The 27,995-nt window shown below is 50.5% G+C and overlaps 15 protein-coding genes across 15 annotated transcripts; 7 read left to right on the forward strand and 8 right to left on the reverse strand.

Moving 5' to 3' along the window:
* Positions 1-580: 580 nt before the first annotated feature.
* Positions 581-1,682, forward strand: Z518_05575 (4-hydroxybenzoate polyprenyl transferase; the record flags this gene model as incomplete). The annotated part of the gene is made up of 2 exons (XM_013416387.1): positions 581-583; positions 633-1,682. 2 exons carry the CDS (start codon positions 581-583, stop codon positions 1,680-1,682), a joined length of 1,053 nt encoding a protein of 350 aa, XP_013271841.1.
* Positions 1,683-1,695: 13 nt separating this feature from the next.
* On the reverse strand, positions 1,696-2,418 carry Z518_05576 (uncharacterized protein; the record flags this gene model as incomplete). Its single annotated transcript, XM_013416388.1, has 1 exon — positions 1,696-2,418. One exon carries the CDS (start codon positions 2,416-2,418, stop codon positions 1,696-1,698), a length of 723 nt encoding a protein of 240 aa, XP_013271842.1.
* Positions 2,419-2,637: 219 nt separating this feature from the next.
* Positions 2,638-3,330, forward strand: Z518_05577 (uncharacterized protein; the record flags this gene model as incomplete). Its single annotated transcript, XM_013416389.1, has 3 exons — positions 2,638-2,664; positions 2,727-3,012; positions 3,083-3,330. 3 exons carry the CDS (start codon positions 2,638-2,640, stop codon positions 3,328-3,330), a joined length of 561 nt encoding a protein of 186 aa, XP_013271843.1.
* Positions 3,331-3,782: 452 nt separating this feature from the next.
* Z518_05578 (uncharacterized protein) lies at positions 3,783-5,117 on the reverse strand (the record flags this gene model as incomplete). The annotated part of the gene is made up of 1 exon (XM_013416390.1): positions 3,783-5,117. One exon carries the CDS (start codon positions 5,115-5,117, stop codon positions 3,783-3,785), a length of 1,335 nt encoding a protein of 444 aa, XP_013271844.1.
* Positions 5,118-6,000: 883 nt separating this feature from the next.
* Z518_05579 (uncharacterized protein) lies at positions 6,001-6,702 on the reverse strand (the record flags this gene model as incomplete). Its single annotated transcript, XM_013416391.1, is given in 3 exon segments — positions 6,001-6,268; positions 6,276-6,502; positions 6,571-6,702. Coding segments are annotated over 3 exon segments (627 nt in total).
* Positions 6,703-7,626: 924 nt separating this feature from the next.
* Positions 7,627-8,010, forward strand: Z518_05580 (uncharacterized protein; the record flags this gene model as incomplete). The annotated part of the gene is made up of 1 exon (XM_013416392.1): positions 7,627-8,010. One exon carries the CDS (start codon positions 7,627-7,629, stop codon positions 8,008-8,010), a length of 384 nt encoding a protein of 127 aa, XP_013271846.1.
* Positions 8,011-8,284: 274 nt separating this feature from the next.
* Positions 8,285-9,013, reverse strand: Z518_05581 (uncharacterized protein; the record flags this gene model as incomplete). Its single annotated transcript, XM_013416393.1, has 1 exon — positions 8,285-9,013. The coding sequence occupies one exon, from the start codon at positions 9,011-9,013 to the stop codon at positions 8,285-8,287; it is 729 nt and encodes a 242-aa protein (XP_013271847.1).
* A 364-nt stretch (positions 9,014-9,377) lies between these two features.
* On the forward strand, positions 9,378-10,384 carry Z518_05582 (uncharacterized protein; the record flags this gene model as incomplete). The annotated part of the gene is made up of 3 exons (XM_013416394.1): positions 9,378-9,566; positions 9,652-10,173; positions 10,250-10,384. The coding sequence occupies 3 exons, from the start codon at positions 9,378-9,380 to the stop codon at positions 10,382-10,384; spliced, it is 846 nt and encodes a 281-aa protein (XP_013271848.1).
* A 447-nt stretch (positions 10,385-10,831) lies between these two features.
* Positions 10,832-12,811, reverse strand: Z518_05583 (uncharacterized protein; the record flags this gene model as incomplete). The annotated part of the gene is made up of 2 exons (XM_013416395.1): positions 10,832-12,352; positions 12,521-12,811. The coding sequence occupies 2 exons, from the start codon at positions 12,809-12,811 to the stop codon at positions 10,832-10,834; spliced, it is 1,812 nt and encodes a 603-aa protein (XP_013271849.1).
* Positions 12,812-14,072: 1,261 nt separating this feature from the next.
* Z518_05584 (uncharacterized protein) lies at positions 14,073-14,697 on the reverse strand (the record flags this gene model as incomplete). Its single annotated transcript, XM_013416396.1, has 4 exons — positions 14,073-14,082; positions 14,133-14,182; positions 14,272-14,334; positions 14,473-14,697. The coding sequence occupies 4 exons, from the start codon at positions 14,695-14,697 to the stop codon at positions 14,073-14,075; spliced, it is 348 nt and encodes a 115-aa protein (XP_013271850.1).
* A 343-nt stretch (positions 14,698-15,040) lies between these two features.
* Z518_05585 (uncharacterized protein) lies at positions 15,041-16,358 on the forward strand (the record flags this gene model as incomplete). Its single annotated transcript, XM_013416397.1, has 2 exons — positions 15,041-15,253; positions 15,336-16,358. 2 exons carry the CDS (start codon positions 15,041-15,043, stop codon positions 16,356-16,358), a joined length of 1,236 nt encoding a protein of 411 aa, XP_013271851.1.
* A 724-nt stretch (positions 16,359-17,082) lies between these two features.
* Positions 17,083-17,569, reverse strand: Z518_05586 (uncharacterized protein; the record flags this gene model as incomplete). The annotated part of the gene is made up of 2 exons (XM_013416398.1): positions 17,083-17,220; positions 17,288-17,569. 2 exons carry the CDS (start codon positions 17,567-17,569, stop codon positions 17,083-17,085), a joined length of 420 nt encoding a protein of 139 aa, XP_013271852.1.
* Positions 17,570-21,091: 3,522 nt separating this feature from the next.
* Z518_05587 (uncharacterized protein) lies at positions 21,092-23,524 on the forward strand (the record flags this gene model as incomplete). Its single annotated transcript, XM_013416399.1, has 1 exon — positions 21,092-23,524. One exon carries the CDS (start codon positions 21,092-21,094, stop codon positions 23,522-23,524), a length of 2,433 nt encoding a protein of 810 aa, XP_013271853.1.
* Positions 23,525-24,520: 996 nt separating this feature from the next.
* On the reverse strand, positions 24,521-25,963 carry Z518_05588 (phosphoserine phosphatase SerB; the record flags this gene model as incomplete). Its single annotated transcript, XM_013416400.1, has 1 exon — positions 24,521-25,963. One exon carries the CDS (start codon positions 25,961-25,963, stop codon positions 24,521-24,523), a length of 1,443 nt encoding a protein of 480 aa, XP_013271854.1.
* Positions 25,964-26,955: 992 nt separating this feature from the next.
* Z518_05589 (phosphoadenosine phosphosulfate reductase) lies at positions 26,956-27,993 on the forward strand (the record flags this gene model as incomplete). The annotated part of the gene is made up of 1 exon (XM_013416401.1): positions 26,956-27,993. One exon carries the CDS (start codon positions 26,956-26,958, stop codon positions 27,991-27,993), a length of 1,038 nt encoding a protein of 345 aa, XP_013271855.1.
* Between the last annotated feature and the right edge of the window lie 2 nt (positions 27,994-27,995).

Raw genomic sequence — 27,995 nt, forward strand, 5'->3', positions numbered from 1 at the left:
GATAAGACCCGGCGCCAGTGAAAACAAAGTAAAATGATTGCGCAAGTTGAATGATGTCGGTGACCGACACCGGTTAGACACACTCGATCAAAGGGGGTCACGTTGAGAGGGTGGTGTAGTTCAAGGCGAAGGTGAAATAGGCGCTGAGGTGGGGAAGAATCGCGACGCGGTTTCCGCTTTGGGCGCGGCTGCAACTATTCCCAATAAGGAAATAGAGGTTAAGTAGCCAAAAGGTTTTGCATATTTTTTCCTTTTTGACTCAGGAGAATTAATTTCGATACTCTAACAGGAGCTCCGATACAGCTTGCGGAAGCTCCAATCTGAGTGATTCCTTGATAGGCAACTTCCTGGTTTGAAACTAGAATTCCTGTGGACACCAAAAATGATTTACTAGATATCAACGACGGAACTCCTGATTCTCCACAGCCTCGTCGACTTTGCTGCATATCTCCACCACTGGCATTAATCTTCCTATGTCGCTCCCAGTCATAATGCACAATTCGAGAATCAAAGTGCAACTCACTCAAACTCTCATCTGGTCTAACCGGCCGCCATCATGCATCTCCCCTTACAGATATAAATGGTGCGGCCGAGCGTCTCCACTGAGGCTAAGACACACGTGCTCTTACCAGAGTTCCACCCGGACGTCGGCACCTAAGGGCTCTTGGAATCAAGAAAGACGTCTCTCGACGCCTCCTCCATCATCACGTCCGACCACCGGCATCATATCCAAACTTCCGTCGTCATGGATACCATACGCCGAGCTGATACGCCTGGACAAACCGGCCGGAACACACTACCTTTTCTTTCCGTGTATGTTCTCGACCCTCATGGCAGCTCCAATGGCCATGCCCATGACAACACTTCCCGAAGTGTTATCGACGACAGCTCTCTTCTTCACTGGCGCGCTCATTATGCGAGGCGCCGGCTGTACCATCAATGACCTTTGGGATCGAAATTTGGACCCTTACGTGGAACGAACCCGATTACGGCCTATTGCCCGAAAAGCCATTTCGGTCGAAAATGCGATTGTATATTTAGGTGCTCAGCTCCTTGTTGGCTTGGCTCTTCTCCTCCAGTTTCCTACACCTTGTCTTTACTATGGAGTTCCCAGTCTTCTTTTGGTGGCCACATATCCTCTGGCGAAGCGAGTCACCCATTACCCTCAATTTGTTCTGGGCTTGACCTTCTCCTGGGGAGCAATCATGGGATTTCCCGCTTTGGGAATTGATCTTCTATCCAACTCCTCCGCCTTCGGTGCAGCTGCAGCACTGTACTCTAGTTGTGTTGCATGGACCCTGAACTACGATATGATATATGCCTATATGGACATCAAGGATGACGCCAAAGCCGGCATAAAGTCAATAGCTCAGGCTCATGAGCACAACGCCAAAACTGCGTTGTCTGCCTTTTCTGCCGCCCAGGTCGGACTTCTTACAGCAGCCGGGTATTGTGCCGGTGCCGGTCCTGTTTTCTTCATCGGAAGCTGTGGAGGGGCTGCTTTGACTCTGGGAACCATGATTCGGCGAGTCGACCTGAAAGATGTCAAAGATTGTTGGTGGTGGTTTAAGAACGGAGCGTGGCTGACCGGCGGAGTCATCTCTGTTGGATTGCTGGGTGACTACCTTCACCGCAGGATCAACGAGGAGCCCAGAGGAGAGAGAGAGGTCGTATCGGCTTAGATGAACTGTATCGTCAATCTCCATTCACTTTACTCTTGGAGCCCCCACCAATCTCCAAGTGTGCCTCAATGTATTCAACAATCTGTGCCCAATTCATCATCGCTCCATCCCCGACATCTCCACACGCCAGTTCCTTTTCCATCGGTCTCAACACCGTGACCCAGCCGTCTTCGCCATTGCCCCAGTCCTCCTCCAGGACTTTGATCTGCTTTTTCGTGATCGGGTGTCTCCACATAGCCGTATTCATCGCCGGTGCGACAAAGATCCTCCTCTTCCGCATATCTATTAGGCCGGTGGTGTCCCACGCTCGTATCACGCTGAGCAGGAGATTGTCACTCATGCCATTGGTCATCTTGGCCAGGGAGTTTGCCGACAACGGAGCCACCAGGAGGACATGCGCCCACCGTCTCAGCTCGATGTGGAGGATCTTATCACTGCGGACCCAGGGCTTCGACCACTCATCCTCGTCGTGATATATGCCATCGACGTTGGGGATGTCAAGGAGAGATTGAAGGGCGGGCTGTTCGGCGGACTGGCCCTGGAGGAATTGCTCGGCGGAACGGGTCAGGACGATGCGGATAGATACGTTGGAATGACGGGCGAGAGATTCAGCTAGCTGAGGGATTTTAATGGTCGCAACTGAGCCGCTGGCGGCGAGAAGAATGTGATGTTTGCCATCCCTTGCGTGAGCCGCGGCGGAGAATCGTTCCGCTGTCGTCTTGCTTGTAGCAGCCATTAACATTAACGGTGGTTTGAGAGCCGGAAATGTATTGTTTCGCTATAAGGAATGTCCTCTTCAGTAACAGGGAGATGCGCAGGCTGAGGCAACGCGATCGACAATTTGTGCTATCATCCCGCTCAACTTTTCTCCAAATCCAGAAAAGCTCACTTCTCGCAACTTTATTCTTACCCAACACCGCGCACTTCCTCCTATCATCTGCCAGATTCGAGAGAAATGTTCCAGCATAGTCTACGGATACCGGTATAGCTCCTCGAATCACTCGATTTGTATCCAGCAAGCTCACACAATGTCCCGCAAAATAGGCCCTTCGCGGTGCCCTCTCCGCACTGCGGCCCGGCGCCACCTCGAGCAGTGTGCTCCCTCGAATCACATCTTCTCTATCCCAAACACGACTGCTCTCCGCCGAAGTGCGCAGTGCAATTGACAAAGCCGTGGCGTCGGCCCCGGTGGTGTTGTTCATGAAAGGCACCCCCGAGATGCCGCAATGTGGCTTTAGCCGGACATCGATCCAGATTTTAGGTCTGCAGGGCGTGGATCCGAGGAAGTTTGCGGCCTTCAATGTGCTTGAAGATGAGGAATTAAGGAGTGGTACGTTCATGAAACGAGACCCCGAGGACATTTCTTGCGAGATTCGAAGACCTACGTCTTTCCCCTCAAGATATCTGGATGAACCCAAGCATGAATCCTTTGACTTACCAGAAATTTGGCCGTGCAGGAATAAAAGAATACTCCGACTGGCCCACGATCCCGCAGTTGTATGTGGATAAAGAGTTTGTAGGTGGCTGCGACATCTTGATCAACATGCACAAGGACGGCAGCCTCGCGGAGCTGCTCGCGGAGAAGAAAGTTATTGTCGAAGACGGTGCGGAGGTCGAGGCCCAACAGCCCTCAGAGCAAACCAAATGAGGAATCAAAAATTGGAAAAGCACTCGGTTGAAAAACTCGGAACGTAATAAACCTAAATCATGAACAGGAGTTTGCTATGGCTCGAAGTCCTAGACCACGGTGCTCGTGAGTCGCTGTGAAATTGGTTCTTCATTTGCGGAAGTCGGAGTCCTCATCAAAGATCCTATGTACAAAAAGAATAAGATTTTGATCAAAGAAGAAGGACAACCTTCCACCCCACGCTGGTCTTCTAGATGCAAAGCTCCCGGAACACCAAGCTCCCAATGCTGTTTCAAGTATATAGTCTCTTCAACTACATATATCACTTCATGTCAAATTTCTCACAGGTGATACCTCCACTCCATCTTGACTTCAGGCCATGGCAAGAAGCACAAAAGGGGAAACGAAAGCTTTTTGTAAATATTAAAAGCAGCCATCCACAAACTGTCTCAGGCCCAGGGCTCGTGTGCCTTTTAAAAGGCCTTCTCCTCGTCAACGATAACACCCCACTCACTCTGGACACGACCGTACATGACATCCTTCAACGTCTGCTTGACACCGAGGGCGAGCTCAGCATGGACGCCCTTGGCAAGGGGCAGCGTGATATCAACGCCCCGGAAATGGATATCGGCACAAGAGGCAATGAAGAAAGCAGTACCGGCACCGAAAGCCTCGATGAGTCTACCTTCACGGTCTGCCTGGACGAGTTCGTGCATAGTGAACTTGCGTTCCACGACGTCGATGTCAGGCCTGGTTGATCGGACGAGGTCCAGGACGCTGGCGCGCGTCACTCCCTCAAGGATCACACCGTCGTCTAGTGGAGCGGTCACGAGCTCCTTGCGGCCCGCCGCATTCTGCCACAGCACGAAAAAATTGCTGCCTCCGGCCTCGGTGACAAAGCACTCATCGCCGAACAACCAGAGGATCTGGTTGTATCCGCGCTCACGGGCCTCTGCCTGCGCTATGAGAGAGGGACCGTAGTTTGCACCAACTTTGGCGTTGCCGAACCCGCCAGGCCATGCTCGGATCATGTCATGACGGGATGCGAGAAGGCGCATACCAGCTGCCCCTTTCGCTTCCTGGCCCATCTGCACCCCCTGGGCGCCATTCGGCGCACTATTGGTGACCGGAGCGCGACTGGGAGGGACTGTTGAAGGCTCATCGAGTGGGGGAAACATGACCATCATGATGTAGAGAAGAGCCTCACGAGGACTTTGCACACCTAAAGCTGGAGCAGTGGCGATCATCGTGGGACGGATGTAGATGAATTGGCCGGGTTCGGAGATCCATTTGGGAGCTTCGATACCGACGAACTTCTTCAACAGTTTCAAAAACTCTTCGGGCGGAAAGTCCGGGAGGGAGATGCGAGCTGCGGATTGAAGGAGTCGCTTTGCGTTTCTTTCAGGACGGAACAATCGTACTTTGCCGTCGAGCCCTCGGTAAGCTTTCATTCCCTCGAAGCATTCAGTGGCGTAATGCAGAACGGAAGCTGTTGGCATGATTGAAAGAGGTCCATATGGTCGAATCTCAGGAGCATCCCAACCAGACTTTTCGGTCCAGCGAGCTGTGAGCATATGATCGGTGGTATAGTTTTGAGACCATACTTCAGCCGAGTTAGGTGCTGGGACACTCTTGGGATTCAAATTTGGTGTGAAGGTAAGTTTCGAGGCGTCGAGATCTGCCACTGCTGGAGACTCATTGGACACAGTCTTGGATAGGGTCGAATCCACGCCAGCTTTGGTCGACTTGGATATGTTATCGAAAGCAGGGAAGGGGGGAGGTACGGGGGGAATCGCTACTGGAGCCATTGTAAATGTAGCAATCAACGTGAGATCAGATCCCCCTGACTAGAACACCAGGAGAATAAAATGGAACAGATGTAGCAAAGGAGTGGAAAACACACAGACAAGGAACAACTCCGTGACTCATATGCCTTCAGGGACCACGGCGAAATAGAGTTCTCAAGACGCGAGGGTGGAACAAGGTATGTACCCGATGGCTGACGATGGAGAAATCTGTTTGGCTGAATTGGGAAGCCAATTGTCACCTACCATGCTGAGCCTAAAGTCTCTGCGCCTTTGCCAGTACAAGCACTTATCAAAATGTTACTGGTAGCTTTTTGCCGACAGAAGAGCTGGGCTAGGCAGAGCATCCCTTCACATGACGCATGCCAGGTGTTTGTGGGGTTCTTATGCGTTTTGAAAGAAGCAATTTTCTTCGTTGCCACAGATAACAAATATCTGTTGGGCACTCAGAGTGGTGGGATGTGAACAGCATTGAAAAAATATGCAAAAGCCACAAAGGAGCAGTAGCCAGAGAGGACGCTTGGATCGGATATTCGCGGATATCGATGCACCAAGGGGCCCAGTTTCAAGAGGAGCTCGTTCATTTCCGAACTCTTCCGTACAGATTTCATCTCGTAACGCCCCTGGCATGAAAGAGTCAACAGGACTAATATCAATGATCTTACCACCGCCAGTGTTATGCACCTGAGCCTTCATAATTGCAGCGGAGAGACGAACCACGATCGTTTTTCTGCTCTTCTTCAGGCTTCCTTCACAGGGCTCCAAGGAGCTCGATATGACGATGCAATCCCCTGAACAGTTTATTCTTCTGAACCGTGTATTGCTGCGAGCGTGGGTCAGAGAGGGGGTAATGCGAGAGTATCAAGGATCACCGACCTTTTGCATTTCATCCATTGTCTTCTTCGCCCATATCCCCCCCAAAGCGGTCGAGATCTCGTTCCAGAGTTCGGTGGGCATTATTTTCTTCCTGGCAAGTTCTCTGAGCGGACTTGAACACATTATCAAGCCTTTCTTTCTGGCCAGTTTTCATGTCCTCATCTTCAGCTTCCACAATGGTAATGTTCTCCTGGCCAAACACTTCTGCCGCCAGGCATACAAGTTCTCCCTGGATGTCTTCCCAGTCATCCCATAATTTGGCTAGAATAGTTTTCCTTCTCTTACCTTAGTTTGCGAAAGTTCGATACTTGGCTCGATAATGCGACTTCTTGAGTGTCTCGTTTGTCTTGAGCAGATTGGACAATTGAACTGGTTTGTATCTTCAGTGTTTCGGCAATGAAAAGTCGTCGCAAGGGTTCTTCAATCCTGGTGAGATGGTCCAAATGGTCTTCGATTTGGAGTGCGAGTCCCTCGAGATACGTGGTTAGATCCTTTCCCGCCTTCTCCAAACCCTTTTTGGCTTGAGTATGAATATCTTCTCAGTATTTGTCGATGCTTGCTGTGAAGAGTCAGCATCAACTAGAATAGTTCGCGTCATGGCTCCTGCCTGTGAAATGGCCCGCAAGTGCTGATTTTGAAATATTTCGCTTGCCGCTGCCCTCTCTATATTTTGAAACTCGGTCCGGATCATGCCATGGGGAGCGACGTTCATGTCGGGGAGCCTTCTGGTGGTGTGTGTCTAGGTGGAGATGAGGCAAGGACCGTTTGGTCCCACGGGAACGATGGAACACAGATTTGAGTGACACAGTATGGGTTTTGCGATTTGCAGACTGCATATTGGACAGAGTGATGTATTCACATGGAGTCTGCACTGTATGTTGAAGAGGAAAAAGCACAGCTCTCAAAAAAAAAAAAAAAAGGCCCTAGTTTGTACATAGAAAGTCTCCGCCTCACTGGCAACTTCAACTCAACTTCTGACCAGACACACAGACAATATCTTCAAGCTCGCCAGTTCTGACATTCTATACTCTTGAGTGTGACCGACTTCTCATCCAGATCTCGACTTTCTGTCGCCACAGGTGCACAGCCACAGGTACCATAATGCGCGCATCCAATGTGGCAGTGTTCTGGTATCTTTTACTTTACTTGGACGTTGCAGCACCCAGTTTGACGTAGCCGCCGATCCAAGGGCCATCCGAGTTATTAACAGCGATCGAGATGGGATGCTTCGAATCCCTGAAGCCTTGCGTCAGCCAAGTTTGATCTTGTGGCGTTCCCAATGATTGCTAATTGGCTCAATGCAGGCGATCTCATGGTCAAACCTCCAAACGGTGTCCCAAAAACTTGGTTTCTCCAACTCTCTTTCAGCCTCTTACAAGTTCCGGAGCTTGAGCCCCCGTGAGATGCTCCTCACACGAGTTATCTAGCATCGAATGTCTGGAGGAGGAAATGACGTCGTCAGTCCTCCTTGGGACGAGGTTGGTCGATCGCATAACACATATCGCATAGATAAAGAAGCTGTTTCACCCTTTTCCTCGGAGTTATCATTTTCATACCTTGAAATAATTCACCGAAAGATACCGGTTACTTCATAAAATCACGCCCTCAGGCACGGAAATACATACAATCTGCCACAATGGCCCTCGGAAGAAGAACTCGTCATCACTCCAGTGGAACAACTGTGACCACCACCACTACCACAACCCATCACCCACCTGGGACCAAAGTTTCACCCAGTGGCCAAGTAAGAACCAAGCCAACCTTCATGCAACGCCTACGTGGTAACACTACGCCACGAACCACAACTGCTAGACCAGCTCGACAACGTCGCTGGGGCGGGACCCGGACTCGACGCACTCCTGCCACAGCTACCACTCCCAGTCGCAAAACAAGCATCGGAGACAAAGTCTCCGGCGCCATGCTCAAACTTAAAGGGACTGTCACGCGGAGGCCGGGACAAAAAGCTGCTGGCACGAGACGAATGCATGGGACCGATGGGAGTGGTACCAGGCGATACTAGATCGCGACCGCGACTGGGAGGGCGAGACTGGTCTGAATCTTTGTGCTCCGCGTGGAGAGATAGAGAGCGACTTGTATCATTAGCCAATCTCTATTGAAGTGTCATTCAGAAAGTGTGAGCTATGCGCTGTAGACAGAGAGTCCAGGTGCCTCGGGTTGAGTTGAGTCTTGTATGTTACCATGAGACGATATACCAGATTGCTTGACTTCACGGTTAATCGAACGAAATGAAATGAGACTTTGAAACCCCCCCCCGGACGTCTCTTCTGCCAATGTCATTGTATCGCCTTATCTTTTCTTCGTACTCGGTACAAAAATATGCATTCTCTTTCATCGCTTTCTCGCCCATCATACGCAATTGGTTCCACAGCAAACTTTTTCATCATATCGCGGATAAAGCGCATATCAGCTTTCCTCCTCTTCTTGAAGCAGAAGTAGCACGTTGTCAAGGGTCCAATAAGATCTCCCAACGTTTGCAATAGGAGAGGGAACGCAGGCTCAAAGTAGACGCAATCAGCAGCGAGGACAATGTCAGGATGTTCAGTTCCTTTGGGCAGAATATTTGAGGGTGGAGGGGTGCCCCAATCATATATCTCGGCCACAACACTATCTTCGAGATGATTCAACGCGATGTTCTTCTGCATCAGTGCCAACATAGGCGATTGGTCTGTGATGAAGATTTTGCGGTCACTATCGCAGCCCAGCGCGACGGCCAGTCCTACAATGCCGCCACCCGCACCTATCTCGACTATTGACTTGCCCAGGAGTGACTTTGACTTATGGTATTTGAGCATATATTTGGAGAGCACCATTCCCGCTGGCCATAGTTTGCCTCCGCATCCTTTTTGAAGGTCCTCATGGAGGAGAAGAGGAGTATCGGGAGGGAGGAGATCATCGAAGGTCAGGCTGGTGGTAGCGGCCTGTTTGTTGATGCGTTCAGGAACGAGGGCGGTAGAGATGGCGAAGACGTCGTTTTCCGGGGAGGGAGAGCGTGAAGCTGGCATCGCAATGCCAGTAAATCCGAGCAGGAAGTATACGGTGCAAATAGTGTGATAAGTGCTAATGGGTTTGCTGATCCCAGATTCGAGTCAAGATATCAGGCGCCCAAGTTGATTGGATCAAGGGTTAGCGGATGGGAAATCCGGGGTAGACTGCAAAGTCTAGGCAAAAGAGTTCATCCTACCCGAAAGAAGTGACCATTGTTGCGCGTTGACGGGATTTCTGAGGGTCAAATCTCAGCGGACAATGACCCAATTTCGTGACCGCTTGAACAACAGCCTCGGAAATGAGATTTGGCCCTTTCGAGACGTGGAGCAAAAAGAGGCCCGTCAGGTGCTCGACTTTTGGAGGGCTTTGAGCTCTGACATCATGGCAGGGCGAAAAAGCGTAGTTGTCATTACACTTCAAAACATCGTCGATATCTGGCTTAAAACTAGTGCATCGGCCGTATTCCCTCGTCATTACTCTGATCTTCTCCTACATGTCGTCATTGTGTCGCTGGAAAGCTTCAAAGTTTCGACCTGGCCTCGACACTGGGAACTTGGGCCGGAGTTGATTGTTAGTCTGTCACTCCCCTATACATATAAGCCTGGAATCTATTTACATCTCCCATTCATCTCTTCCATCCGCAACTTGTTTACAGATCCTCGGCAACAACACTACAACGTCGACCTACATCTACACAAATCACCTTCGGTCCATACAAAATGGCAACCCTCCACTGTACATGCCCGTTCTCGTCTCCTTTACAAACCAGTTCAACACGTCACTTCTCGAGCTTGAAACCACACCTCACCTGATGCTCCCCACTGCATCAATTGCTTTTGGAGAACACGCCACTGACATTCCCCCTTTCTTAGATCTCCCACCTGTTAAACCCTCCGCGATCGCCCTGGGCATCGTCTTCAACCAAGCTGCCTCCGCAGCCGTTCTCGCTCCTTTGTTCGGTGACGCCTACCACCGCGCCAAAGCCGCCGACAGCAGGGAGGAATTCTTCAAGTCCAAGGAGACCGCAACCGCAGCAGCAAGCTGGGGTACCTCGATCGTCGGCTCCGCAATCCAGACCTATGGTGTGGCTGCCCTCATCAATGCCACCGGAACCCTCAGCTACAAGGGCTCCGCCTACTTGGGCGCTTTGATCTTCATGGCCTCGTACAGTCCTTCGGTATGTCCTCTCATCTACGCAGTCATTCGAAAAGGCAATGACAAATGAATCGCTGACTTGACTACTCTCATTCTAGCTCGTCTCTGCTGTCGTCATCGAAAACCGTCCCATTGACACCGTTGTCGTGGGCGTTCTATCCCGCCTCTTCGAGACCGTCGGTCTCAGCATGTTCCTCACCTACTGGGGCACTCGAACCAACCCATTTGACTAAATTATCAAGCATCATCATATGGATATGAGCGTTGAGGAAACGCGAGGAGCTATGAGAGCACAACAGATATCATTGCAGTATCACGGGCCAAGGTGGAGGGGAGGAGCAGCAAGAGTTGCGGATTCGCATGAAATGCTGTATAAATAAAAATCACAAACTATAAAGCAAATCCCGAAGCTGAAAGAAGGGTGAGAATGTACGGCTCCTGGACGTGGGAGACATCAGCCCTACAATTGCTAACACGTCCCTAAGAATGAACACATCCAATCCGAAAATCTTCAATTGCTAGCCATCTCATTTGACCAGCTTTGCTTAATTTCATTCGCGGCTAACTTGGGTCTAGCCCTGACGAGTAAAAAGTATGAACAAGCCTTCCTTTTCCTTCAGCGTAGTGTACAAAATTCCAGGACTGGCTGGTCCGCAATCGCCAAATTAACGAGCGGCATTTTAGACAGCCTCATGCTCCTTCTCAACGGCCGCCTCTAATCCTCCAAGTAAATCCATCTCTGCGGTCGCCTGCGCTTCGGCTCCCCCCTCTGTAGAGATCTTTTCTTCCTCCTGTGCCTGTTCTTGTTCTTGATTCATTGGCTCTGTAGAGCGCGAGACAGGCTCATTGTCCTTGTCCACCTGCTCAGCTGTTTCAGTTTGCGGAGCTTCCTGCACTGTTTCGAAATCTACTGCCACAGTATCCACAGTCTTCACTTCGTCGCTCGTAGGTTCCGGTTCCGATCCCGCTGGTTTGACTTCCTCCACGATCGGTCCTTGCTCGAGCACAAGTTCAGGTTCGGCCGCCGGGGTAATGATCGCTGAGGGTTCTGTCGGAGTCTCATCTGCAACTTCGACAACCGGTGGTGGGACGGGTTCGGCGAGCAATGTGTCGGTGATAGAAAGCGATTGTGGTTCTGTTTCCGGTGCAGACGCTTGTATCGTCTCAATATGTTGATGTGCAGCTGGCTCGTGATGATCATGTGCTTCTGATAATGTCTCAACAACGGTGGCTTGCTGTGTCTCGGCATCTGTGGAAATGGTGGTGATGATTTCGGAATTCGGTGCAGTGAGAGAAGTTCCTGTAACCTCAATCGCAGGTTCTGGCTCGACTTCGGCTTCAGACACTTGATCGTTGTTTGGTTCGGCGGAAAGGTTTTCTTGATCAGCAGCTGTAGTTTGAGCTGTAGCATCAGGTTCAGTCTTTCCACCTTCTTCAATCTCCCCTTCCTCACTGCCTTCACCCTCGCTCTCACTTCCAGATCCTTCCCCCTCTCCATTTTGGTTATCTCTCATTTGAATATCTGTAGTGGCGGATGGTTGATTATCTCCCGTAGGAATCCCAGTCGTGGTATCACCTGACATGGTTGTCACAGCATTGTCTCCCGTAGGATTTGGATTTGCCTTCTTTCGTCCTGGTCCACCAAGCTTCTTTTTCTTGCGCTTGGGGGGTATGTTTTTTCTGACAGGTGTTGACTCTTGAACAGGGTTTGTCGTTCCAAGCACACCTGCTGCATTCCCTAATCCGGAGCCATCTCCTAAATCATACCCAACATTTGCAGAACCCGTTCCTGGGCTAAGCCCCAATGCTCCGAATCCATTTGTTGCTTTGTACGCACCTCCGTAAAGGCTTTCCATGCCCGGTCGGCGGTCAGCAAGATATTTCGGCTCGGGAAGCTTTTCGGCGATTGCTGCAGGAATTTGTACCCATTTCTTTGTTTCAAAAACTCGTTCTTGTACACCTGAATTTGTTTTTCTTCGCTTTTCAGGCAGACCATCAGCATCAAAGGCGTCGTCATTCTCATCGTCCTCTTCATCTTCATTATGAGAATTTGGTGACTCCGGATTGTTTAAGAGGTGTTTTGATTTGAGACGAGCATTCCTCGCATCGAGCTCACTGCTTGAGATCCATGATTCTGTCTTTCGATCCCATGTTGGCATTTTGACGGCAGTGTTACCCATACGGGCTCGTCGGAGAAGCTCCTAGAGGAGGGAATCAAAGTTAGCATGATGAGGTTCGTTTGCTTTGTTTTGGAAGTCCTTCAACGAGCAACACAGAGCATACATGGGTTAACCAGAAGATCGTAGAACAAGAACCAGCCGCCAAAAAATGACCATCAACGTAAGGCAAACGGAAGTCGGGGTGCTCACCTGTGAATGTGGTGCTAATTGATTGAAAAAATGTGGTAATGGCTGTTCTGGCCAGGGGAAGTCGTTATCAATGTGTTCTTGGTTTTGATTGTTGGTGTCAGAGGGATCAGTCGAGACATCTTGGTTGACTTTGACGGTGACTTGCTCCCATTTTCGAACGGGTAGACCCTCTGTTGGGTCCCAGTCGATCACCCCGGCTCGGTTGCGTGGCGCAGTGTTGTGTTCTTGATTTCTTGTCGAGCGGGAAGAACGAAGCTGCCTAACGTTAGGGGCGTTTTTAATTTTGCCCATTTTCGGGCGTAGACGGTGAGTCCGGCGGAGGGAGGGGAAAGCCGGTCACCATAGGGCTCTACGAGTTCAAAGGGAGAAAGGACGAGGTGAATTCCAGGAGCGAGAGGAAAACGGAGATCGAGCAAGTCATCACGGTTCGCCTCAGCGGCCGTGGGAACCGCTCCGGTTGCAACCGCGCCGCGTGCAGGTCGGGAGTTTTCCGCAGACAGAGCGCCCCCAGAGACACCATTGGAATCACCAGCCGTGGAAGCGGACAATTGAGAGGTGATAACAGGTGCGGAAGCAACCTACGCACCGCTCACACCCCCCGCGCCACCCACCTCCGACCTGGACTCGAATGATCTAGCTGTGATCGGAGGTGCGTCCGCTACGCAGGTGGCCGTGGTGGATTTGGTGGTGTCTGAAGAGGGAGTCGTCGTGCACGAAGCCCCTCCTGCACACGGCGCACAGTGCAATGGTACCCGGAGTGGGTCTCCAGGGCGAGCACCAGCGCCGCCATGTTGTTGTTGGTGTTATTGGTTAAGTCTTTGAGAGGAAGTGATATAGTTGTGCCAGTGCTCGGCGGAGCAGAGCGCCAAGAACACTCAAACAATCCATTTCACCACGTAGAACATTCACAGGTATTGATTTTGCATAGGTCGTGACAAACTCACAGGGAAAGCAACGTACCGGCGCCATGATGACGGATTTATTTCCTTGCGCGCTTCACATGTGATTCTCAATAAGGGATCCAGGTGTTTGAGTATCTTCGAAGAGATCCAGGAGGCCTCGTGGAAGCATGCACATAAGAGTTTTGTACGGCCGATCCGGTTGATGAGGCGAGTGTTGTGGTGAGGTTACGAAGGAGAAACTACGCGACTTAAAGGATGATGCTTTATCTGACTACGAACAGGGAAAGTCTGGCGAGCCGCTAATGGCTGCTAAAGGCGGAAGCTAGCCAGTGAAATATTCATTCTGGGCACGCAAGGCGGACGACAAGGAGAACACGTTAGAGAGATGGTGACGGGATGAGAAGATAAAAGAATCTAGGCTAGAGCGTGAGAACAGTGGAAAGAGGCCAGTTTGGAACATCGTCGCCACAAGAGAGGAACTAAGCCAGGCTACAGATAAGAAAGACACTTTGTATTTGAGGCGGCAGAGATTTAGTATATTGATCACAGTGAGGCTGACTACCTATCCCGTGTTGACAGGAGTATTTCTCTAATTACGGATTGCAAATACTATACACGAGGCTGGAAGAAGGCAGACAGTAAACTGAATGTCAGTCCCATCTGTGAGAGTCAGCAGGATGGAAAGAATAGTCAAGAAAGATGTGGCTTACCCAGTGTCTTTCTGTCGTACAATTCCACCATGGCCTCCTGTCTCCTGACCCTGGAGAAGGAAGTTAGTCGGTGCTAAAGAGAAGAAAGGGCATCACTAATTTAGAGGATGTGGGCAATGACAATGACAAGACACCGTACCGAAATTCCGCCTTCGACTACCAATCGGTCGAGCTGGTAAAATTGTGATATTACCGTTTGCCTCTGTATAAATCCAATGTCAGCCTGAATCCTCGACAAAGCCCATACTGTGTCTAGGTTTCATATTCCCAAATCTCTCTTTCGATAGAATCAGGCGCCATGATCCTCATGTTCAAACAACGCCAATAAGCAACCACTTACCTTCATAACCTGCAATTCCTTCAAACCCTTTTGCACCAACTCCTGTATCCGCCGGGGATCTTGTTCGTGCTGGTGTTCATGAAATGCATCCCTTGTCCTCCTTCTTGCATACGTTCTGAAATTGTAATTCGCAAATTGCCGCGATTGTCGCAACAGCGAGCGATACAATGACCGGACGCTGAACGCAGAAGCATCGGCTACGGTAGCCAGGGCCGCTGAGGCCATGACTAAGGTCGGGATCTGGGAGACAACACAAGGTCGGGGCGGAGTACGGAGTAAGGCGGACTGCGGAGACCACGGTGCGTGGGAGCGTTTGACTGTGGGTGTATTCGTCTGGTATCGACCGTGGAAGTGGCGTGATGGATAAGAAGATTCGAAGATGAAAACAGGTGAGACTTTCAACAACTGCCGCAGCACCTGATAATTAAGGGCGTGTTGGCGGGACGCTGGGTATATAGCTATGGGCGCAGTTTCCAGGGTGAGGGCCCAGTGACTCCAAGCGCAGAAAATATCAGAACGACGCCGAGCAGGGCGTGAGAAAACTAAACAAAGGATTCAAAAATAAACCATGGCGGCGGTTTGGCAGCTTCGCAAACATTCGCAGCGGTTTCTTCCCATTGCCGTTGCGTCAATTTCTACCGCCGGTGCGGCGGCTTTGAATCCCCGATACGACCGAGGCCTGCGACAACATCAACAGCATCATCCAACTTCAATAGCCGTATCCCAGCCATTTGACAATGCTGCCGTCGAAGCCAACAATTACATGAAGCCAATCATCGACGTGCAGCCAGGACAGCCTCAAATCCCACGATTAATCTTCTATGAATACTGCCTCTGAAAGACATTTATCCACAAAACAGTAGGAAATGTCTACCTACCCCCCGTCTCCGCTTACCTCCCGCTCTCCTTCGCCGGATACGGGCTCTCGACCTGAGCCCGACACGGTCAAAGAGAAGCCCGACAAAGGAGAGTGCTCCCTTTCCCAGCGTCTTGATGTCCTGTTAGCATCCTATCTCGAGCTATTGGACACATACACAATACTGCGAGCACAAATCTCGAAGGAATTTTCCTCGGGATTCATCGCTCTCGCGCAGGCAAATCGCAACTCTACGCTCGGCCCTGGCAGACGATATGGCGAGGAGGGATATGACGACCGTATGAAGGCGTTGAGGACCGTGCAAATTGAGCGAAGCAGGGTAGGACCGCCTGCAGAAAATCCCCTTCAGTATGAAGACGGGGAGAGCGGACAACCATCCGACTTAGCAGCTGCCGGACAGCACAAGGGCAAAAGGCAGAGGCTTTCGATAGGAGAAGACGGACTCAAAAATGAATCCACAACTACGAAGCGAGGAGAGATCGATGATAAGGAGAGTGACCCGTCCTCCACACACCCCATACACAACATGTCTCACCTCGTCTACACCAGCACCACCAGCATCACCAACTCCCCCCTTTCAACTCCGAGCAAAGACCCCTTGAAATGGTATGGAATCCTCGTACCATCACCCTTACGACAATGTCAAACGCATTTTCAATCGTCGGTAGTCTCAACAATCCCGGCACTTCTGAACACGATATCTGCACTCCAAAGGCTCGAAGAAGAGATATGGGGTGTCCGCCGCGAACTAGGGATCTTACGTGAGTACGAGCATCGGCTCTCGGACTCAGCAACGAGCACGGAGTATAGCAGACGCATCAACACCGAGGGGGGTGAACACGAGGGTCCAAGCCATGCTCAATCCTCCCTCGCATCGTTCCAAACCCAGCCTTCCAAACCAATACCCTCAGCACAGTCTCCACCAAAGATATCGTCCCTGCCATACCGATCTCCTTCATCCCCATCCCCACCATCTGAACTGCGATCCCGGGTCTTGAAACTCGACTGAGTATGACCATGTCAACTCCACCGGACCGTGGCTTCGGTGTCAAGCGGCATTTAGGGCCTGGGTGAGGGAAAGACGAGATGAAAAAGTCTGGAACAAAAGATGTTGTATGATAAAAGTTAACTCAGGACGCTAGAAAGAATTGACCCCGGCGGGGTGCATAAACGAAGTGTACTCCCTGTCTTCCAAGGGCTATGAGTTGCATGAATTCGAAGGGGCCTTGCGCAATTCAGAGGCGGCCATGGGCAGGATCACAGTCGTCTGGCCTGGAAAAATTCTAACAGTCAATTGTAGATGATATTCATGTATATTGACACTACCGTTACAGACATCAACCATTCGTTCAGCTAGCTAAACACCACGCTATCAACCAACACCCACACCAGGAGGTAACCCTCACCCTTGGTCTTCCATCTTTGACATCGTGTTGCAGAAAAGCGCCCTCCTCCGCAGTTTTAGAGATAGCATCTAACTCACCATGTATCACTTGCGTCTCTCCTATCAGGGAGTTCTTCCTGAAATTCTGCCTCGGCCTGTTGTGATCTCACGTCGTCTTTCCTTAATGGGTGAACTCACGACATGTCTTGCTGCTGGACTGCGTACAACTTCTTCAAGATCTCTATCTCAGTAACTTTATTTTCGATCTGCTTTCAGGAAGCCATGTGCCTTTTCTCCATGAACATGACATTGGACTGAGGTCTTTGATGCCCATTCCCGCATTTTCTTCTCAATTCGGTGAGCGGACCCCGTAAAGGCTCGTAGGGACTACGTCTCGCGTCTCTTCGTCAATCTTAACGATTTCTTCTCCCGCTAATTTGAGCTTTGGATTGATTGGCTCCTCTTTCGTCGAATTTTCTTCACCGTTCTTGTTGCTCAGGGTTTCGAGTTGTGGTGATCATTTTCTTGGCTTGTGTCGTTCGCAGCGAACTCACTGAATAGCCAGGTGGATTGCTACAGAACTGTATTTCATCTGGAAGTCGTGCTGCATTGTGGTTTCCGTGGCCATTTGGAGGTCTTGGTCCAAATGACTGACCACCATGATATTTTCCAGCGCCTCGGGCGCTAGCAAGAGCAACTATGCCATTCTTTCTGAATCCGCTAGGAGGTTTAGCAAGTGGTATCAAGGTCTTAGTGTTGTAGGAGTCTCGAATCCTTAAGTCTGGACCGGGATCTTGTCCGACCCCTTTTGCTGCAGCCGGTGAAAGGGGGTACATTGCTGGACCGGTGGGAGACGGTGTGTCGTCTTTGGCACAATACCATTCTGGTTGGGAATGTTCGGTGGTTGTGGACAGATACCCTCGGATCATAAGTTCATGTTGATGATCTATGACCATGTCTCAGATTTTCTTTTGAGATGAGTGAGGATAAGCAAGTCATCGGTGGAATCGACTTCCATCTCATGATCTCCACTCACTTCGTAGTGGTCTCTCAACGCCAGCGGGAGACATGAACTGGCCTGGACTTTTCCTTGAGACAAGTCACCCGAGGCCTCTTGGGACAGATTTGGAGTCAGCCCAGGTTCCTCATTCGGCTGCAGACTAAATCCCTGTTTTGTCGACCAGAGATGTAAAGCCATAACTCGGCGGCTCAGCCACCAGTATGCCACTATGGTCCACATTAACTGCAAGCAAGTCTGTTAGCTGAGAAGAGCTGTCTGGGAAAGGTTCCCTGATATCCATATCAAAACTTGCAATCAGCCTTGAAGCTGTTGAATACCTCTAGCACTTGGGAGGCGTATCCGAAGTTGCCCGCTCATGTTGTATGGCAGGATCGGTACCACTATTGGTCCCGTCTTCGGGACTGGTCCAGGGGCCCGCAGTCAATGGAACCCGACTTGCAAGGCAGCAAGCCGAGCATCAAAGGCGAATGATGCTTTCGCTGTTCGGAAGAGCTCTAGCATCGCGATCGATCTGGTCGGCTTCGAAGCTCTTGTGGCCTATGTTCGACGATCAAGATCTTGTTTCAGATGTTTTGTTTACATTGGAATCTGTTGTGTCATGCTGGGGAGGTTTTGAAGAGGGTATACACTGCAAGACCATGGAGAAGTACAAAGCCGAACGCCTTTGCGGAGGGGTTAAAATGGTGCTGCACACCAAGAGAGTAGCACGCAGACTGCCTAAAAAATGGATGCGAAAGTGACACAAACCCACGCTTTAGAGTTCCAGGAAGATGGCCTGACAGCGTTGGCTTGCTAGAAGAATCAGCGGAGAGTATTGGGTCAGGAGAATGCTCCATACTGTTGATTTGTCGCAGTAAAAGAAATGCAGTATCACTCACACTTGACTTGAGCAGTTCCAATTAACATTCTTGACATTGTGTGATGCATCGCGCGAAGGTATACACGAGGAAAAATGTCGGGAAAATTTAGTCGACATTACACAGCCTTGTCAATTCTGTGCATTGATGGGAGCGAACATGATTTTTCGAGAGGCTGAATGAGCAGAAATCAAAACTGCAAGCTCATTCAATAAGTTGACACAGTTCTGCAAAATACATGCCACAGGATAAAGTACAAGTCACCCCAAAGATACGAGGCTGGCAGCATTTCAAGCGGCGTCTAAGTGATGTGTTTTCTCCCAGAGAATGTCGAGGGACGGGGGGCGCTATTGAGAGAAGTATTGATCGTGGCAGAAAGCAAGTGATGACTTCGGCCTCTTTGCCATCGTCGTTCATGCTAGTTGTGAGTTTTTCCGAATGAATGCCTGACGATCAGTCTTGCAACCATGTACATTGTTTTCATGTTCAGCAACGTGGGATGCCAGAGAAGCAATCTTGGACAGCAGCATGACAGGGATATAAGATCAATACAGGACAGACCAGTCACCAGTGAGCAAGCCGATCGAGGGCCAATATACTGTATGGAAAATTCGTGCTCATTGCCTTGGTACTGCAAAAGGACGAGCCAGGAGAGAAGCCTTGTTCGCAATTCTTAGCGGGGGGCTAATGAGATTGGAAAGCGAGGGCCAAGCCAAAAATAAGCCAGCTTGCGTCGACTCTGCAGGCCACGAGGTCACATGTGGCTCTTGTCCTGATGGGGTCGATAAAAGCTTCTGGACTCTCAAAATAGTTGCTTGATAACACTCTTACCCGTCATCCAACTCAGTATGCTGTCAGATTAAGCATAGAGGTGACCGTGCAGATTGGAACTTGGATCCTCTCGTGGCTTCCTGTCAGCCAAAACTCGGCCCTTCATCGAGCCTGACCACTCCTGGGGTGGTTGCTCAGGCCCTAACATCGTCCGTGCGAGATCTTGACTGCATGAGAAACGTAGGTTTGGCAGCGCCGCACGGTCATAAAAGCCCACCTCTTGAATGGCACCTGCGTTATTGCGTCTTGATTGTCTCCATCTTTTATCTGGAACACAGTAGAATCACACCAGGATCGAAAACTTGCTTCCATGCCCGAGGTTGCGGTATCGCGCAATGGGGCCGGCTGCCACTGGGAAATCTGAAAGGTACTCGGGAAATCAGCGCAGGATGCCGAGCGGACAAGGTTCTGGTGTTTCAGATTCGAAGCTGGCCCAGGTCTAGCTATGTTTAGTGGTGGAGGGGCGAATCTGACGAAGCTTCATTAGCCTCTTCTTCCGCGGGCGAGCGTGTCAAGGCCCTGTTTAGCCTCTTTGGCTCTGGCTCTAGTAGATATTTTGGGCATAAGACCAATGATACGAATGTGCCTGAAAACAAAAAGCACACTGGCCGTTGCATGGGTCCCCTGCGGACTGCGGGAGTTCGATCACGTACTGTATGCCACTGGGAGTCATGGGCGCGGTGGCACGGCTCAGGTACCGAGTAAGGTGTAGGCTAAGGTAAGGACATGGGCATGGAACAAGGTCATGGTGCTTGGTGTTGGTGTCAGTGGATGGTGATACTCCTTGATACCTCGACCGTCCACCATCATCCACCGTCTCTGTTGCACCACCGTTCACCGATTCTCACCACTTGTTTCCTTCCCATACCCTCCTTCGTCGTCCGTTGGTTGTGCATTCCACTCCTTCACAATTTCTCTTCGTCCTCACTGGCAGCCTCATTCGCTGGACCACCTGCGACTTTTTGTTGGATACGATATTTCTGCCCCCTTCCTCTTCCAGCAATTGCTGAGCAATTCCCAAAGTGACTATTCATTCACTACGACAGCATTCATTTCTCACTTGGCGACTTTCCGGCCTGGCTTCTGCACGCATCCTCGCGGACTAGACGCTCGCACCCTTTTCCTCTTCTTTCTTTACATTGATACCCCTGGCGCAAGTAGATTTTGTGAGTCTCTGGCTATTTTGTTCAGCCTCACTATCTTCACACAACGAGGAGCCCTCTTGACGCATCAGAGACCTGGGAATTACACCACCACGAAATCTCGGCAATTCAGGATACTGCTGGAATCAGTGAAGTAAAAACAAATTGAGAAAAGAGGTGGATAACAGAAAAGAGGTATGCGATTTTTTCGAGAGTACCGTCGACCCGTGGTATATGGTGCTTTGGACATACCACTAACGCGATGAGAATTCATTTGACGCGTCCATAGTATTGATTACATGTCGCAGGTTCTGTCCGATTGATCGACAATCCCATTCGAATACCTTTTCCGACCGGTCAGGTTTGCATCGGGTCTTTGGGGAACATGCTTGCTGTTCTGTGACGCAGCCTCGCCATTGAGATCCCTTGCGATCACCACGGGGGGCAACAGTTTTACTCCGTACTGCGCCGGACAATTATTGCTTCTATTCTTTTCACATCCTGGCGATGGATCCGGGTTGGCCGAGGCCTCCCCAGGCCAACCATGAAAACCGGTTTCACTACCCTCAATACAAGAACCAACAACAAACGGCTGACTATGCTCAACCCTCACAATATCAGCAGTATCAACAATATCAAGCGTTCCCTCCACATCCGTCCGTTCGAGTGCCACCAAATGTCAAGCTGAGTGCCAGACAAGTGCCTGCCGGTGTAGGTGTGGCACCTCCTCCAGTCAAATATAATGGCAGGGAACGTCAACCAAAACCTTCAGGAAGTGGGATGCTGATACAAGACTTCAAGTTCCCAGCGGCACCTCCCGTTCCCGCATCTGGTTCAGGAAGAGTAAAACAAGAACCGTGGCAATCACCCGGCCGGAAATACAACATGCACGAATCTTACATGTCCTCCGTATTGGATGATTTTGCTACCCCTAGGACGACACCCAGCTCAAGATCACGAGGTTTCCCAACTTCGCGAAGATTCTCGGGCTCTGTATATGCAGAGAGTGAAGCTCTTGTTCCCGATGAACGTTTTGATCCCGATCCTCCCAGTCCTGAGAGAAGTCCGTCCAGCTCTTCTGACACGAGTCCACAAATTGTTCGTCAAGCAAGTTTAGGAAAACGAGCAAAACCTGCCATGACCACTATCAAAAATCGCACCAGTCAGCTTGACCAGGACATCCCCGAACATCGCCCGGCCCCCATTCAAACGAGTCGAAGCGCAACGATGACCGCACTCAGCGCGGCCGTGGCGGTGGGCATGAGCAGTCAACCTGTTGAAGTCCGATCTGGCACACCAGGATCACAAAGTTTTACACCGGTCAGAATGCCGTTTGATACATCTCCTCCCGCCTCTCCCTCCGCCGATAGGGAATTTCTTCAAACTCCCAAGTCCCCCAATACCATCGCATCAACCAAACTCGCCGCCCAAACACCGAGCTCAAGGCTTTCTCTCAAGTCTATGAATCCTCTCCTGGGACTGGGAATCGAGCAGCCTGCAATGAGCGACAAAATTCCTGAAAGCCGGCGACCACCGAGGCTGGATATGGATGCGGTAAGAGAAGCCGAAAATCGTGGCAGTACAACAAGTCTAGCAGACTTGATCAGACGAGCGACTAAATTAGCAGCGAATCTGGACAGAGGCAAAACAGCAAGCCGGCTAGGTATGCTGGACATGTTCGGAAGCACTGACAAGTTAGGCGGAATGAATCGTCACTCCACCATGTCTGACATGATATCAGCCTTCCCAGCGCCAGCAGTTGGCGGAACTCCAACCAATCGGAGAGACGGAGCCTGGCCCCTCCCTGAGAAGAACGATGTATATGCCTCGACAACAGATCTTTCCAAAGATCCAACCAAACAGAAACGACGACAGTGCTGTGGATTATCATTGCCAATTTTCATCGCCATAATTGTTGTCGTCATCATCCTTGTTGCGGCTGCTGTATTAATACCTATCTTTTTAATCCTTGTACCAAGACAAAATGACGACGACGTCAATCTTAGCAATTGTGCAGCCAGCTATCCTTGTCAAAATGGTGGGAGTAGCATTGTGAGTAACAATACCTGTGTCTGTGTGTGCTCAAACGGGTTCACGGGAAGTCAATGCGAAACGTCTGGCAATGCAGACGACTGCATGACCGCGACACTGAACGATGGTTCAAACGAATACAAAAATGCCACGATCGGTCGGTCCATAATGCCTCCCCTATCGGATGCACAAACTCGATTCGATATACCTCTCAATACTTCGACAATCCTATCTCTGTTTTCCTCCAACAATCTTTCATGTACGAGCGAGAACTCTCTTGTGGATTTCAACTCCAGCGTTCTTGATCAGGGAACGAAGAGGAAACGCTTCGTCGTGTTACCTAGTTTTGAACCCTCTGAGAACAGCCAACCTCCTGCCATTCATGGCAAACCTCTCCCTCCCGTCGTGAGCAAACGAGCCGAACCAGACTGTGAGCTGCGCCTGGAACGAAGACAAGATGGAGTCACCATCGGCACATCCAACGGGATCGTCTTCCAGGCGACGTCCGCCACTGTAGGTCCGGTCTCTCCCCCCAGTACATCTGTCGACGCAGATGTATCCACCATCACCAGTATAAGCGGAACGTCGACCTCGGCTGCAAACAGTTCTGGTACAGCATCTCCTACCGCGAGCAGCACCAGCAGCAGCAACGACACCCGGAGTGTTACGGATCAAGAGCTCGAATTCGCCAAGGTCGTCGTCCTCTTCGTGCTGCAAGAATCCCACGCCATCAGCGTCGCCATCAACGCGCAGCAGCAAATGGAATACTTCTTCGCGGTACAGGAGAAGGGCACGAGTTCCAACGCGACCGTCGATGTCGGCTTCGGTGACCTGCAATTGACGGCTAATTTTGACGAATTCAGTATCACGAAGGGTGATGACGAAATTATTGGTGGGAAAAGCGGGTGAAATGATGTGAGATGGAACCAGCGACTTGATTCCCTTTCTTCGTAAACAGGTGGTTTTATGAAAAAGGGCTGACATGAATATTTTTCTACTTGCATCACCAGGCGTGGCGTTGACGGAGCTCTTCACGGCGCCCGGTGTGCTGCTTAATGAGCATGGACGTGGAACCTGGGCTTGGACTTTGATCCGGACAATGGGTTAGATCACGGATGGCTGCCTGACTGGTGTTGTATGTATGACTAGGAACTTGAATGTCCATTTGGCAGTCACAGAGCTACATTATACCCGTATCAGCAAGAGCTCCCACGGATTTGGTCCACATGTTGGATGGTAGTCAGAGCTGAAACAACGGATATTGCAGCCTCGTGCTGTGCATGCATATACTCATTGGGATACTGATGAGCTGAAATCCGTCTTGCCAATGCCTTCTTCCTGTTTGAATCTGTGGAACAGTCAGCGTTTGTGCTAAGCTGCATTTTGATACTGAGTCCACCTATCATCGTCAGTCCTGTCGGGTTTTGGCATCAGCCATGAACATCCTCAACGTTATCGGTGATTCAGTATTCTAGCCAGGCGCGTATAGAGATGGGATATCTAGCCACTTTTAACTATAGATCATGAAGCACCAACAATTGACCTGGAGATGATTCTTCGGCAGACGAATCAGCATACGAGATTGGATGCCTGTGGTGGAATAAATGAATCGCCGAAAGACGAACGCATTTGAGAAATCGGAAAAAAAGGATGACACAAATGAATCCAATACACATTGACGCTGATTCTGAAAATTGTCCGTTCTTCGTAAATCATGTACTCGTTGCGGTCTTCGCACTCACGTTCTACTCGATGGTCAATGCCTTTCGCTGCTATTCGGTGGAACCAACATCTGAGATGTTCCGTATTCTATCGTCGGTGCTGAATACCTATTCCAAATCTCTGAACTGATCATTGAAGCCGCAATTTGCTTCTTCAGCAACGTTTATCCCTCGAACTGTTGGATCAATCTTTCAAAAGCTCATCAATCTCCTCCCTGGTCAAACCCAACAGATACACCAAGTCGAGCATGCTGTCGCCAATATTCAATCTTGCAGGCGCCTCCATTTGGACTTTGGATTTGGCCTTCCAAGCAACACCAAGTCCAGCCGTCTTGAGCATAGGAATATCGTTGGCTCCGTCTCCCACCGCGATGGTCTGAGCGAGGGGAATGTTCTTCTCAGCTGCTAAACTTATCAGCCGATTTCGCTTAAACTGCGAGTCGACGATCGGATATGACGGTTCAAGTTCGCCTGTCAATGTTTGGGTCTCTGGATCTGCCACCAGATGATTGGCAAAAGCATAATCAAGGCCAAGTTCACCTGCTAACCAGTCGGCAAGAGGTTGAAATCCTCCGCTCAAGACAGCAAGGGTGAAGCCGAGCCGTTTCAAGCATTTGCACAATTCTTTTGCGCCTGGCGTAATGACGATCTTGGGCTTAAGCTGATCAAATACATCACTCGGCACACCCTTTAGTAGGGCAACTCGTGCTTTCAGAGACGCTGCGAAATCGAGTTCACCATTCATCGCACGTTCGGTAATGGCCGCAACTTCTTTCTTGACACCCACATAAGCGGCGACCTCATCAATGACCTCGTGTTGGATCAAGGTCGAGTCCATGTCAAACACGCACAATCGCTTGTGCCGGCGATAGACGTTTGAAGGTTGTAAAACAATCTCGCAATTCCATTCTCGCTCGAATCGGTAGATGGATTCATGTTTGGAAAGGAGATGTAGCGGCAAATACTCCGCATTCGGAGGAGGCGAGAAAGTCACTTCCATGACTCGAGGCTTGAACGGATCTGGAGCTAGACATCGGTGGGAGGATATAAGCCATCGTTCTTCTGATTTGTTGTGAATCAGGAGACTGTCAAGAGCAGACAAGAAGTGGGTCAGGCATAATTGAGAAATATAGGCGCCGTAAAGATGGTCCAGTGGCTCAGGTTCTGGAGGAGGCGGTTCGAGAGGATACTCTGAGATGCTTGTGGTGGGAGCAGATCCTTCGGCAATTTCGGGTATTGGAATAGGATCCGTCGGCCTTGCAGGAGGTGACTGATCAGGATGCACATGTGGGTGTCGTGGAGACGTTGAGTTGTAATAGATGGTCGCAACAAGCCTGGCAGGATCACCAGGCTCGGGAATGCAGTGGGTATGAGATATCGTGTGAACCATCCCACTCTCTTGAGCTATTCTTGGAGATGGAGGAATAGCACTGATCGATCTTCTAGACGTAAGTGAGGTATGGGACACGGTATTCTGCAGGGCATGAGAAGGCTGCTCGAGGACGCCATCGATGCTCGTGGACGGGCCTGTCTGATGTGTTTTGTACTCGAGATGGTCGTCTAGATAGGTGCTGCTGGTGAGGGAATCTTTTGCTGTGCTGGGTTTGCGGGAATGAGGAGAGCCCATTCTGCAGTTGGTTTGACCATCAAACCTCAGAGATGTGTGTGGTTCACTGGCAGAGCCTTTGGATCCAACAACAACCGAGGGGATTGCGAAGAGGAGGGATTGACTGCAGCTGCAAGTCTACGTCATGTTAGCAGACCAATGCAGGAACAAGCTCGTTGAGATTCAATCACACTGCGAAGGAGAATAATAGGTCACTGGCAAGCTCCTGGAGGTGGTGGCAGGGATCGTGGCCTGGTTTGAGATTCTTTCATGCCATGAGGGCTTCTATTGGTACGATACTCGACGTTGACCGCCAGGGTACGGAAAAGACGATATTCACGTGACGTATCTGACTGACAACGTTGTTTGACTCGAATGCCCCTGAGTGACGTCATTTTTATTCAATGTCACGTGGAAGAGTCACGTGACTAAAATTGCTATAGTATCCCCACGCCGACTCCCTCCATTTCGACATTCGTCAACTGCATCACGACATCTTCAAGCTCCCGGGTCGGGCTCTCAAAGTCAATGCGAGAGGCAGCGTCCAGAGTATCCATGGTCGTCCCATTCGCCAAAGGGTCAAGCTCGCCACCTTTGGCAGAATGAGGTGCTCGCAGGTAGGTGACGATGTTTGGATGAACTCCGTTTTTGAGGGACGTATCCGGGGATAAGGCTCTACTCCCTGCAGAAAACCACGCATGGTAAATGCAAATCGCCTCACGATGCCCGATCGCTCACCATCCACGGCAGTCGGGAGCGACTACCGATGCAAACAACGATGTTGAACCTGACGGCACCCAATGAAATAGTGGAAGGCTCATTGCCATCGATGGCGTGATTGCACGTGATGGGACCATCGTCGACATTTTGTCGACATTTTTTGATTTTTGTCTGCGGACGACGAGGCTCTCGACTTTCTAGTGTGACTCCACTGCTGAATTGCGTGCTCAACGATGATATTGCGAGGTTTGATTTGTAAAACGGTAGGTCTTCCAGCACCTTCATCATTTACCATGCCTCGCCCGACCCGGATCGTCTTCAATCCTCCCCCTTATTTCACTGGCACTCCCCGTCCCATGCCTTTTATCGTGAATCTCTTTAAAATCTTGGCCACGACGTTCCTGAACATGTCTTCCAGGACGGAGTCCCCCTGCGGCAGTGGCCACAGCAGCCCCTCATTGAAGGGGGTCGACTCAGGCTATTCGAGTGCCAGTAATAGTGAGATTGGCCTGCCCGAGGTGTATTTCACTAAATCCCATCTTCAATTCCTCAATCGTCAGCTTCAGTTCCTGGAACCTCAAGAGATCCTCAGGTGGGCAATCACCACGCTGCCTCACCTCTATCAGACCACCGCCTTCGGGCTCTCAGGGCTGGTTCAGTTGGATATGCTTTCGAAGATGAAGATCCCACGTCCTCAGATGGTGGATCTCATCTTCATCGACACCTTGCATCACTTCCCGGAGACCCTAGAGTTGGTGGACCGAGTCCGCACAAGATATCCCTTGGTCAACATCCACACCTTCAAACCAGAAGGTGTTGAGACGGCACAAGAGTTTGCGGAGAAGTATGGAGACAGGCTGTGGGAGACAGATGACAACAGATATGATTACCTGGCCAAGGTGGAGCCTGCACAACGGGCCTACCGTGAAACGCAAGCGTATGCTGTCTTGACCGGCCGACGGAGGAGCCAAGGTGGTCAAAGAGGGGATCTAAACATCATCGAAATGGACGAGGCTGGATTGATCAAGATCAATCCCATGGCCAACTGGTCCTTTGATCAGATTCAACAATATATCACAGACAACGACGTCCCATACAACACCCTCCTGGACAAAGGCTACAAGAGTGTTGGCGACTGGCACTCCACACAACCCATCCAAGAAGGTGAAGATGAACGGGCTGGTCGGTGGAAAGGACAACAGAAGACCGAGTGTGGAATCCACAATCCACGATCCAAGTACGCGCAGTTTCTGATGGAACAAGGAAAGAAGAGAGAACGCGAGGTTCTAGATCAAGCCCTTCAATTGGTCAGCTTGGAGGCTGCATCATGACG

The sequence above is a fragment of the Rhinocladiella mackenziei genome, assembly GCF_000835555.1.
Source record: "Rhinocladiella mackenziei CBS 650.93 unplaced genomic scaffold supercont1.4, whole genome shotgun sequence".
In the NCBI taxonomy this organism is placed as follows: domain Eukaryota; kingdom Fungi; phylum Ascomycota; class Eurotiomycetes; order Chaetothyriales; family Herpotrichiellaceae; genus Rhinocladiella; species Rhinocladiella mackenziei.